The 12,615-nt window shown below is 37.2% G+C and overlaps 1 protein-coding gene across 1 annotated transcript in view; it reads right to left on the bottom strand.

The window, feature by feature from the left end:
* Mospd2 (motile sperm domain containing 2) overlaps window positions 1–12,615 on the bottom strand; it is a 41,387-nt gene that overhangs the window by 15,613 nt on the left and 13,159 nt on the right. Inside the window, exons 3-7 of the mRNA XM_052716859.1 lie at window positions 11,580–11,735; window positions 9,328–9,414; window positions 7,421–7,575; window positions 4,369–4,429; window positions 2,109–2,147 (exon numbers count right to left, since the gene is read on the bottom strand). Coding sequence (XP_052572819.1) covers window positions 2,109–2,147; window positions 4,369–4,429; window positions 7,421–7,575; window positions 9,328–9,414; window positions 11,580–11,735 — 498 coding nt within the window. The remainder of the gene's footprint in view (window positions 1–2,108; window positions 2,148–4,368; window positions 4,430–7,420; window positions 7,576–9,327; window positions 9,415–11,579; window positions 11,736–12,615) is intronic.

Here is a 12,615-nt window from a genome sequence, read left to right as displayed (position 1 = left end):
TTAAATGAAGTGTTAAGTCTGATTTTTCCATGCCAGCTTTATTGAAATAATTCACAAATGATTCTAGCTGTAGGTTATCATAAATGCCAAAAAGCTCTGTTCTGTGCAGTTCAAAATTACCCTTACCTAAAGTGAGGTCTTTTTTAGCCTGGGGGCCTTAGATTAATGAGAACAGCATGATCTAGGATTTTGGGAGGGACTTGGAAAACCAACATGTGATTTAAGGTAGGAGCAGTGGTCTATGGAGTATCAGTAGGGACTAACCACAGGCAAAATCAAGATGCCTACATAATGGAGCTCCAAGACAATTTCTGCACACCAAGGCACATGGCTTCAATGAATTTCCTTGGTTGGCAATACTGCGTGTGTGCTGCTCACACTGATGCCAACAGAGAGAACTGTTTCACATTGAAAACGTCTTTCTGAACCCTTTCCTTGCAATAAATCACAAAAGTGAGCACCATTGCTTTCAGTGAGTTCTAGCAGTCCTAGTGAGTGATCAAACGTGAAAGGCATTTGGGGAACTTCTTGAATTTGTGGAAGGTAGCCTTGTATGGACTGCTAGGATCCCTTTAAAATCTACTTTTTTTCAAACAGCACTTTCTGGTCCTACTATTTAAAGTGTTTTATCATGAGATGGTATTAGATTTTTGTCACTTTTTCACTTTATTAATATGGTATATTACCCTGATTTTCCCACTTGGACCAACTTTGCATTCTTAAGACAAATCCTGCTTTGTCATGGTTTGTCAGGGTCTCACCAGCCTGAGCTCATTGATTAGATCAGACTGGCTGGCCAGACAGTCCCAGAGTTCTGCCTGTTGGTATCCTCACCCCTCACTCCTTGGGCTAAGGTTACAGGCACATGCTACTACTACGACTGCTTTACACAGGTTCTTGGAGGAGTCAACTCAATTTTCAAGTACTTTCCCAACTGAGGCATCTCTGTAGCCTATAGTGCTTTTTCTGTTTCTTTGGCTACAGTTTGTTAGTTCTGTAGTGCTAGAGGTGGAACTCAGGGCTTCTCACAGGCTAGGCAAGTGCTCAATCACTGAGCCATACCCTTCAGAGGACGGGTGCGTCTACAGTTGCAAGGATTGCAGTCTGGAGTTTTCTTTACAACTTATGTTGGTATCAGGCCTGTATTTACTCATAAATGAGCTACAATCAGTCCTTTGTGGCCTATTTTTAGAACTGTTTTAGAACTGTTTACAAAGGATCTGGGTGAATTCTTTAACTATTTCATAGAATTAGCCAGGAAAGCCACCAGGACCCGAATGCTTCTTTGTGGGATTTTTTTTTTTTTGGTTGTTGGCTACTACTTCTGATTATTCTTGAGCCAGTTTCAGTAGTCTAGGTCTTCCTAATAATTTAACATTTTCATCTAGTTTTCTAATTTTGTTGCTATAATTGTTTTTTCATTCCACAAAGTCAGTACTGACCTCTGTTTTCTGATTTAAAATTTTAGTAAGTTAAGTGTTTGTTTATTCTTTACCAGCATGAAAGGTTTGCCAATCAGGAACTTTTCCTAGAACTGAATTCCAGTTTATAGAGTTAGCCTATTGTTTGCTGTGTATGCAACAATGGACTTCTGTAAACACCAATGAAAACAGAATGTGAAGAAGCAGCATTCCTTTTAAAATCACTAGGTAATTTTTTTCAATGGCCATTTCAAAAGACTCAGAGCAAAATTAGGATTGTCAAAAGGGCTATGTGACTACAATGATTGAGAGTGACTTTCAGATTCCTCCCACCTTGTCCCTCCACACTTGAAACCCAAGAGAAAACCTAGGCAACACACGTTTTGTTAGACACCCTATGTGTGGGAAACAGAACGAGGCTTCTTGTAATTGCTTTGCCCAAATGGCAGATTATCTTGAGGCTGATTTTAGAAAAGACTAGTGGAAAAACTCTCAGTGTCTGAGGAGAGAGAATGTCAGCCTTATTTGTTTAAAAACCAGTCTTTCAGTACCCTGGCTGTATCCTTTTAAGAGTACACAAGTATAATACAAACACGTTCCTAAACAGCTGTAGAAACATGGCTGAATGGGCCAAGTGAGACAAATGAAAGTCAAAATGCTTTAGAAAAACACAAATAATACACTCACCATTCATTATCCAAGGCATATCAAAGATCACTATTTTTGCTGAAAGATGGAAAAAAAGAATCACTCAATTTGACTTAGTACCTCTATAATACTCTACCAGTTTGACCCGATCTAGAAAAAAAAAAAAACTAACATGTGAGGAAAAATTGAGCTGATTGGCCAAGTTTTAATTCAGGGAAGTATGAGTAGTGCTGGGACAGACCATTGTCTCAGAATGGGGAGGGGTCCCAACAATGCACTGTCTTTGTCCTTTGGCAAGCAATGCATTCCTTTGTTCATTTGCTGTGTTTGCTGCTTGAACAAAGGTACACGAGGAAATGGTTAAAAGGACATGGGTGTGACATGTCAGACCAGTGCAGAAAGCAACTGCGCTTTCAAAATATTTACAAGTCTAATTTATGGCTCCGCTTATCATTTTCTTGAGTCACACTATTAAACTAGTCACAGAGCCGTCCCTTCCTTCTGATTCTAAGAAACAGAAACTAATTTTTTCTTAAATGTTATGAGCTCCAGGAAGCCAATACTTCCAAAGTACACAGAACTGTTATTTTAGATACAGAACTGAGGGTATTAAGTAGTGCTATCAACACCTGTGAGGGAAAAATATCAGAAACCACAACGGAGATTGTGATAGCCAATTCATTCTTCTATTCCGGATGAACCAAATATGTAGTTTTATTTTTTCTCTGAGCAGAGAACCCTGTAGAATGTTACATAAAACTAGCACAAAGTAAAGTACACAAAAAGAACACGGTAACAGTAAGAGGTAGACAGGTGCTCAGTATTCCTGTTATTCAGTGGGAGTATAACTAAAGTAGAATAGTTCATGGCATGTTTTGAAAAACAATCAGTTAAAGAGCCCATAAAATCCAATGTCTGCAAAACCACATGATTTTGGTAGAATACATCATCTGTATTTAACTGAAATGAACAATATCACCATTCACCTTTATATGAATCCATGAATAGTTCTTTCAAAATAATCCTGGACATATTTGATAAATAAGTATAGTATATTCTTTTCTCAGTGGATCATCACAAATGCTTTTAAGTATTTCAGTCAACAGGTATTTTAGAAGGATGAATGTATTTTATAAAGTAATAGTTACATTAGTATTATTTCTACATGGCTCACCACAATGTCCTTTACATCCTTCAATAAACAAGCATTTATTTTGTTTTGCCCATAAAAGAAGCAAGTTAATATCATGAAGTAGTAATTCTATAGCATCCATTGATGGGCACTGCTCAGCAAGACTTAATGAGTCAGGGTGTACCAGATACACAAGGAACAATAGATGGTTCAAGTTTCCCAACCTGGACACTGTCATTCTCTTTACCAACATTCACAGTCTCTAAAGGGATTGCAGTATAGGGCTGTAGGTGGTGCTGATTCTAGATATCCATTGTGCTTTTGGTTACCCAAGAGATCCTAACTGTGGGATCTGTCAGGAATATGCGCAGGCAGTTCTGTGAATTTCCATTTTGATAGCCCTTTGCTTCTCCTGCCCTTTCAGTTTTACAGAACTGGAGTTAAATATATTTGACTGTTTATGTGGGTTGGCCACTTATTTTCCCCATAAATCCAACAGATGAAAAATGAATATACAAGGCTTACGAGGAGTCCATCATTTGTGTCATTATCCGAGAGTTACCATTCAAAACAAACAAAACAAGGCCGAGGATGTTAGTTTAGTGGCAGAACACTTGCCTGGCATGTACAAGGCTCTGGGTTCAATCTCCAGCACCATAAGAAAACAAAGTAATACAAAACTCTCTAAATACCAGAGTCAAATGTAGTGCATTGTGATTCAGTATTTTCTTAGCGCCAATTTTAAAACAGCAATTAGTAACATACTGTATGTATTTATCGTACAATGTGCCTTATCAGTACTGCTTATCTGTTCTTGCATGCAGCAAGTTCCACATAATAAATATAATTTTAGACAAAGATCAGTAAAAATGGGCTCACATTGCAAATAAATGTATAATTGCACACAGCTGTGTGTCAGATGTTACAGGATGTCTTGGTGTTTAGAACTTCACTTGCACCAGTAACTGTAAAGGAAAATTACTGCAAAAAATTGTCTATGTATCTACCATGATGAGGATTTACATGTCTACCTATGAATACATTTAAAGTATTTCATCAGAAAACAATAGTCCAGGTATGAGACTCTGCAATATAAAGCTTTATAATTTTTGGACATCATCTATAATTTCAACATATTACGTTTTTATAAAGGAGTAAGTTACTTACAGAGGTATTTGGGGTAATACACCTTAAAGCAGCTGATGATAAAGCGTACAAATTCCATGTCCTAAAATAAAGATTAAAGCTTTAAGGCTGTCCATATTAGAGAACTTCAAATTACACATTTCTGAAGGTGATAAATTATTAAATACAAGTAAGATTACTATTTTTCTTAAGAGATAAGCTAATATAAGTATCTATTGCCCCAAGGATTAAGGTTTAGGTCATGAAGCTAAGAATTGCTCTAAAATTGCGTTAAAGAAGTCAGACACTTATTGGTATTTTACAAATTACTTGTATTACTTCAACCTAGTTATATGCTTCAGGCTACAAGAGCCATGGGGTATGCAATGTATATAAAAGTGATCCCCACAGAGAGACTCTAAAATTCTATTGAACAACCAAAGAATTATTGAAAAGGGTACTGTTTATAACCGGACTAACTGAAATAATATATATGTATTCATTTGCAACTATACATATATAGGTTATGGTTTAGTATTTACTTTCTAAATCTAATTTGTACCTTATAAGAGCTTCAATAAAAATACTGTATTAATTTTTTTACACAATGATCCCACTGATCAGACCTGCCAGTTTACTTTTTATTTAAAAGGACCCAGACTAATGTTGTTTTTTTGTTTTTGTTGTTTTTTTTTCTTCTCATAATCAAGTGCTGTTCATTCATTCCAATTGTTAGGAGACTGTATTAAGCAGCTGTCAGGGTAGTTCTCTTGATTCATATACAACAACAGAAAATTAGGTCATTAGGGACATTATTCATGTTTCATTCCCCATATTATTCCATGCTAGCAGGCTGTTTTATTAATCCTGCTCAGCCACCTTATAAACACTGCGAGTTTGAAAAGCTAAGCAGACAGGTTGTAATCCAGGACAGCTATTAAAAACCTGGTGATTCTAGATAGGACAAGCTATAAAGTCATTCCTGGTATGAGTTGCAGCACCTTTAATTGCAGTAAACTGAATGTAAGCATCCCTAGCTCTAACTATTTAATATGGGAGAAATCCTAGTATATAATAATACCTTTATAAAGAATCATTATATCCACTGGGCACAGTTTCAAAAATCTATGGTTAAGTAAGAGCCAGAGAAAGGGCTTAAAAAACTAGCTCTACAAACATTACCCAATTTAAAAGCCATGACCACTCTCTGATACTCTTACTAGTCTTCATCTAGTAGTCATTAAAATCATGTATTCAATTGAATGTCCTTGTTCATAAAAGCTTGAATACTGCTAATTTTGGGGGATGTGATGTATGTCTACACTGGGTACTACATACCATAGCTTCATGAAACAGCTTGTTGTTTCTCAGGATGTTTTTCAGAATGGTGCCTTTATCATGCAAAGTATTCACCCTCTGATGATGCATGCAAGATTTTTCTTTCTAGTTCAACTGCTGAGAATGGATACACCTCTCCTAAAATGTTGATTATTTAAAGTCTAGCTATTTGTATAATTTTAAATGATTCCATTCTTTTAGCTAGGAAGGTAAAAGGCTATAGTCAACATTGAAGTTCAACTCTTACTAAAGAAGGTAAAAGGCTATAGTCAACATTGAAGTTCAACTCTTACTAAAGCATTTTTTAACGCATCTTTATAAGCTGACTTTGTGAATCCTAAAAGTGTCATATAAAAAAAGAAATTATCCAGTAAAGATTCAGGTGCTATATAACATTAACAATGGCTGAAATATATAATAGTGCCAATGGTCTTTCTTTACAAATTAGAAAAGACATTCTGTAAGTCATTTGAAAAACCATCAGATAGCTCCTATCAATTCACTATATTAGGTACAGAAAACATTAACATACATTGTTCATGGTTGTGAAGTCATAATAGGTGGCTCTGGTACCTCAAGAACAACAGAATCATACTCTATCTTCATTGAATGTTGACTTATCTAGGTCATTTTAGTTTCATTTAGAATATAAAATGTTTTGCTTTGTAATTTAAAATCCACTCAATGGAAACTACATTTTTAAAAATATGCAGGGTATTAGATTCTTAATGTGAGAAAACATTCTGCCGTCTCCTTCTCCTAAAGCTCTTTTTAATTGTTCTCTCTAACTTGGTTTTGTTGTTTAAATTTAAGACACCATTATTTTGGGCTACACAGCCACACACATACTGTAGTAAAACAGTTCTTTTTATCTTAAACAGGTATTTTCCAATATTATTACAAGTTCTTCACAAATACCAACATACATAGTTATGTATACTCTATCAATGAAGTATAACTTAATTGACCATTTTGCCATGTTGGACACACAGACTTTTTCCTAATCTCTCATTATTTTTTGAGACAGTCTCATTATGTGGTCCAAGCTATCCTTGAACTTTTATGAACTTTTTAAACAAACTTTTATAAACTTTTATGTTTAAATAATCTTTATACCTCAGCTTCATAAGTAGCTGTGGCTACTGGTGTACATAGAAGAACATACTGCTATTGTAACTAGTGATTTAACTAAATTTTCAGGCTGGTAAAATCATCTGAAGAAAACTGGTTCCGCAAGCTTAGTAGATAAAATAAACAAATAAAAAAATTCAAGAAGTATAAACAAGTGCCCAACAATAGCAGAGTATGGCATGAGGCAAACTCACATGAATACCTTGCACCCTCAAAACAAGGCAAAAATATAAGGTCACAGAGATTATGCATGTGTTTATTCAATATTTAGTGACTGTGTTACTCTGTTCTAGGCATGGGGGTTGGTGCTGGTGGATATTAGCATGCTAAAAATGTTCAGTGTTCATCACAATGACTCATGTCCTGCCAGCCTCCATATCTTACCTCTCCATCTACATCATCAGACATGGAACATTGCTAGGAAATATAGCATCCCTACCGAATACTGAAGCAAATTTAATTCTCTGCAAACCCTATTCCACATTTGACTTCACACGCAATGCAAGGGAAAAAATAATCATTTTAGATTCTGCTAGCTTCGTTTTACAACAATATTCAGATGTCAAGAAGACAGGAAATACAGAGGAAACCAGGACACATTTTAGGATTAATGAAGAATGCTTACCATGCTATTGAGTCCAGTTTCTGACATGTCAAACATTACTGTGATAGGCTTCCCATTTTCTCTCTTGGCGTACCGTTCCAACCAGAATGCTATGAGCTTCTTTTTGTCCATTATGGTTTTCTGGTCTTTTATATGATACTTCACTCTGATCCAGACTTTAAGCAGAACAACAGATAAAAATAAGCATATTATTTATTATTTGTGGCATTTTCATTATATATATATAATTTCCCTTGGCATATTCATTTATAATTCATCTTGTTTTGAATAAAAACATCTCTCCCCTCTTTAAAATAAGAAATAGTTGCACTTGGGACCTTTAAATTAAAGGGTAGAAGAGAGGCAAACTACTTTTCTCTCCTTTAGGAAATAAACAGACGTCACTTTTAAGTGAGCTGAAGAGAGAACGCAGGTGAACAAATATCATTTTGTAATAACCCAGAAGTGCTTTGCACTATGCTTAAGAGGAAAGCTACTGGTCTGATCAAACACTAGAAAATATGTTCCACCCAGAAGAGATACACAGACAGGCAGGAGGGAGGCCTGAGGAGTGCCGAGCAGGGGAGTGGGACATGGAAAAGCTTAGGGTGCTGACAGCTAAGACTGAAATGGGATGGTGAGAAGAGAAGCAGAACAGAGGCAGGGGAGGGATGACTAGATGACTCTGAAGTCCTAGCGTCATTTTGGTTTTGCTATTTCAAAACCTAGCTTGAGCAGTGCCATAGAGGTTGGAGTGGAAGAGGCCAGGGAGGAAACCTATCGGGTCACAACCTGGGAAGGAGCTGACAATAAGAGAACAGGGTAGACAGGGCTGAACTGAGGAAGTGGCTGGTAAAGATGAATCGGGAACCAAAATGATGCTAAAATTATAGAGAGAGCCAAGAAATGAGCCAGAGCTGACAATCCAGAAGGAGCATGATGGCAGAACACAAGTGTGAGTTGTAGATCATGTTGAGTGTTGAAGGCAGCTCACAGTCAAGAGACATCAGCTGGCAGGCAGCTGGGTATGCACAAGCAGCTTGGGAATTGCATGGGATCTGCACTGTGAATTGGGAAGTTGCCAAAGCTGATGTGTCTGAGATGACCCCATGGGACAGTAGCAGATGCAAAGTATAAGAAACCGAGAAAAGAACGGACTTTGGGAAACACGTTTCAGGAGCAAACTGCAGAAGAGGTATGAGAAAAGGAGACTGAAAAAGAAGAGGCAGGGATAAGAGGAAAGTCAAAATACAGTGCAGTTCACAAGCTAACGAAAAGGCAAGGAAGATGCACATAGGCTCTCCTACCCTTAGTACCAACTCAAGCTAGATTTGGGCGAGTGGAAAGGAGGATCAGAAAGTCATCTGAACAACAGACGACTGCTACATTCTTCCTATTACTACACACATTTCAGAAAAAGCTAAGAGAAGACCAGGAGAGACTTAAAAGTCCGTTTTACATATTTAGCAACTGTCAAAAGATTCTCTATAAAAATATATACTAGGTAGAGTGCTAGCAACAACTGAGAAAGAAGATAATGACTAACTGAAATGACTTTGACTGTGTTACGACTGCTCCGGTGCCATGCCTACCTGCCAGCTACCATACTCCCCACCATGATGGTCATGGACTCTAAACCTCTGAAACCACAAGCCCCAAATAAACTCTTTTATTAAGTTGCCTTGGTCATGATGTCTTATCACGGAAATAGACAAGTAACTAAGACACAGCATTTGTGTTTACTGCTTAGTTTATAATAAGGCAAATTATGCTTTGATAGTATTTGACAGGGGTAAAGATAGCCACACACCTCTAGTTACAGTTAATTTATTGCGTATACATATGGAAAAGTTCTGTGATTATTAATAGAGACACAGATATGCATCTCAAAGTCTTAAAAAGCTAGGGTATGAATTGAATATACTTACATAATTTGTTACCTTCTTTGTCATAACCGTGGAGATAAATACCACCAATTTCTAATAACCATCTTGGAATAGAGGATTCACTAAGATCTAGAAAGTGATAAACTTTGATCAGTAATAGTAACCTACATATCTAAAAAGAAAACTCACACTGTAAAAATAATGTTACATAGTAGCATCACTTACTCAAACATGAACAATGTACAACTTAAATCTTGAATAAATGTAACTTGTTAAAAAATTTGAAAGAGTGGCTGGTAATACAAAAGCTAGTTCTTGCTGAGAAACTACTGACAAAAGATTTACAGATGATGGAAAGAACTGGAAAAACTCTCTTATTTCTGTGGATATCTGCAGATTCTGGTTGGGTTTCAAAATTGACTTGACTTATCAACACATGCTAACACTAAGAGACCATTCAATTTAATCCTGGAGGAGGAGTCTGGGTGTAGTCCAGTGGTAGGAGGGTACATGTTTAGCACAGACAAGGTCGTGGATTCTATCCCTAGGTTCCTCCTAAACAAACAAAAGCTACATTAATAAAATATTCACACCACCTGAGAATTTGAGGGGGAAAAATCAGTTTTGTCTAACAAGATGCCATTTATCCATCTCCTCTTTTCCTCTTTAGCACCCCACCCTGGTGTGTGTGTGTGTGTGTGTGTGTGTGTGTGTGTGTGTGTGTGTGCAGACCAGGCATTGATGTGGGTTGTCTCCCTTTCCACTGTCACCTTACTTTTGTGAGAAAGTCTCTCACTGGATTTCGAGCTTGCTGAGCTGATTTGGTTATACTACTACACTAGCTGGCCAGCAAAGCCCCCTGGGGTCCCGTTTCCACCCCACTCTCCACCCCCAGTCCTCTGACTACAAGTGCATGTTGCCATGCCTAGCTTTTCAAGTGTGTGCTAGGGATCTAAACTTAGTCATGCTTGTAAAAGTATCGAACCTACTGGGCTACCTCCCCCAAGATGGTATTTTTCTACAAAGTTTTATATATAGTAAACTCTAATGTTTTAGAGCAAGTGGAAAAGAATTCAAGAAAAAAGATCAAATTCTTTAGCAAGAAAACCAAATAGACCTAACGAGTCTCTAAGGGAGGCTAAGGACCAGTGTGGCAAGGCAGCTCAGGGAAGGCTTTTGTTTCATTCACCAGCTCTTCCCAGAGAACAGTCAAGGTTTCTCTCTCATCCCCTCTGCCCATCTCAGATATTTGCTCTGTCACCCAAAACTAGTAACCTGTGCAAGAATACACACATTGTTGAATTTAGTATGAGATTCTCCATGAGCCAAAAAAACAAAAAGAAAAAGAAAAGAAAGAAAGAAAGAATGAATGAATGAAAGAAAGAAAGGGGAAAAAAAGCCACATACAACAAATTTTATTGCAAATAAGTTTATTCTGTCTGTGATTTAAAAATTGCAGATATGTGCTTTTTTTCTTGATTAATACATGTTTCTTTGTTTAAACTGCCTACATTTTTACATTTCCCATCACTTGACTTCTTAGATTTTAGGTATGCCCTTTGTTGTGGACTCTAGTATAAAGAATAGGGAGAAAATTTGTTCTAGATTTGTTGACTATTTTGCATAAGTCTTTAGACTCAGTCACTCCCAAGTTCATGCTTATAGGTAGTTGAAATGGGCAGTTTTGTCTACTTCTTCTTGTTAACAGTTTAGAAGGAGGCAATAGGTAACCTTCCCTGCAAAGTTCTTCACATATCTGAAAACTACTGTAAAATTTCCTCTAAGATTTCAAACACCCATTTGATGACAAATTTCAATCTAGTAAAAGAGTTTAGAGAAGTCTGCCACAGGACTCCTTGGGGAAAAGCTTGCTTTTCTGGGCTCCCCATTCAGTTATGGAACACTCACAAACATGAGGTATTCTGGGGATATGGAAAGGCATGGGCAACAACTAAAAAAACAAAACAGGACAGCAATATCTTCTTATTTCTAGGTCTAATACGGAAGACTATCTTGCTGTTGTTTAATGGAATCGAACCAAACACAGACTAGGTAACCATGCTTTTAGTGACAATGAGTGACCCGGTTCTCTGTGATCTGATTTTCTTATGAATGATTCTCTTTCTAAGATTTTGTCATAAATGGTCCCTTTGAAAGTGTGATTAGGCCCCTAAAGATAATATTCTAGTGTTAATGATGACTGCTAAGGATATATGCAAATATACAGACAAACATCTAACAATAACATTTATACAGATGGTATCACCCTGTCAAGGTGAAGTCCAACAGCTTACCATTGACAGAAAATTCTTTCCTCCACTGAAAACTCTCATCAAGCATCTTCAGTGTTTCATCCACAACATTATGTCTCCAAACTAAGTAACTTTCAACCCAATTATCATCTTGCTGAAGCCTTTCAACATCACGTGGATCATATTTTTCTGACTTTTCTAGGGAAAAAAACAATAATGAACATCTAAATCAGGTTAATTCTGCTGTGAAAAATAGCAAAAATAATGGCAAAGGAGAAGAAAAATCTGGAAGACAAAGCCATATTTCTCCAAGACACACATAGGGATGTTTTTCAGGTGAAAATGTAATCTAAAGAATTGACTGGATTCCTAAGTGAGAGCAGAATAAAATTATCTAAAGACTACCGATTTGAGAAGGTGTCTAATGATGCTGTCCAGGATGTCTGAATTCTTGGAGTTCAAGTGATCCTCTTACCCGAGTCTTAGTAGTTAGAATTAGAGATGTGCAATTCTGCACATGGCACAGAATATCATTTTTTGAAAAAGTCAAGTGGAAAACTGTCCATTAGCTAGAGTTTACTAGCTAATCCTTCCTTCCTGTGACAAAATCCAAGAAGGAAGGAAAGATTTTTGTGTGTGCGTGTGATTATAAGGTGCTCTCTAACTTGTGGCCCTTCTTTCTCAGTCTCCCAAGTACTGAAATTACAGGGGTGCACCAACAAGATCAACTAAGGATGCACTGATTTTGGCTCACAGTTTCAGAGGTTTTAGTCTGTGCCAACTGTCTCTGTTATTTCTTGGCCTGTGATGAGGTAGTATGTCATGGCAGAATGGTACTAGAAAACAAAATGTCTCCTATCATGGCAGACAGGAAGTAGAGAGACAACCAGCAAGGGGCCAGGGAATGGGTATACTATTCAAGCACATCCCCCCAGTGACTAACTTCTTCCAGCAAGGCTCTGTCTCCTAATAGACCACTCAACTATGAACTCGTCAATGGATCTGTCCACTGATGAAGTCAGTGCCCTTATGATCCAGTCATTTCTCATCTGTTACCAGCTGGGGACCAAGACCTTCA

Source organism: Peromyscus californicus, unplaced genomic scaffold, assembly GCF_007827085.1.
Source record: "Peromyscus californicus insignis strain IS unplaced genomic scaffold, ASM782708v3 Scaffold_10__1_contigs__length_136768540, whole genome shotgun sequence".
Classification (NCBI taxonomy): domain Eukaryota; kingdom Metazoa; phylum Chordata; class Mammalia; order Rodentia; family Cricetidae; genus Peromyscus; species Peromyscus californicus.
Note: the sequence above shows the minus strand (reverse complement) of the source record. Positions and strands in the feature narration are given on the sequence as shown.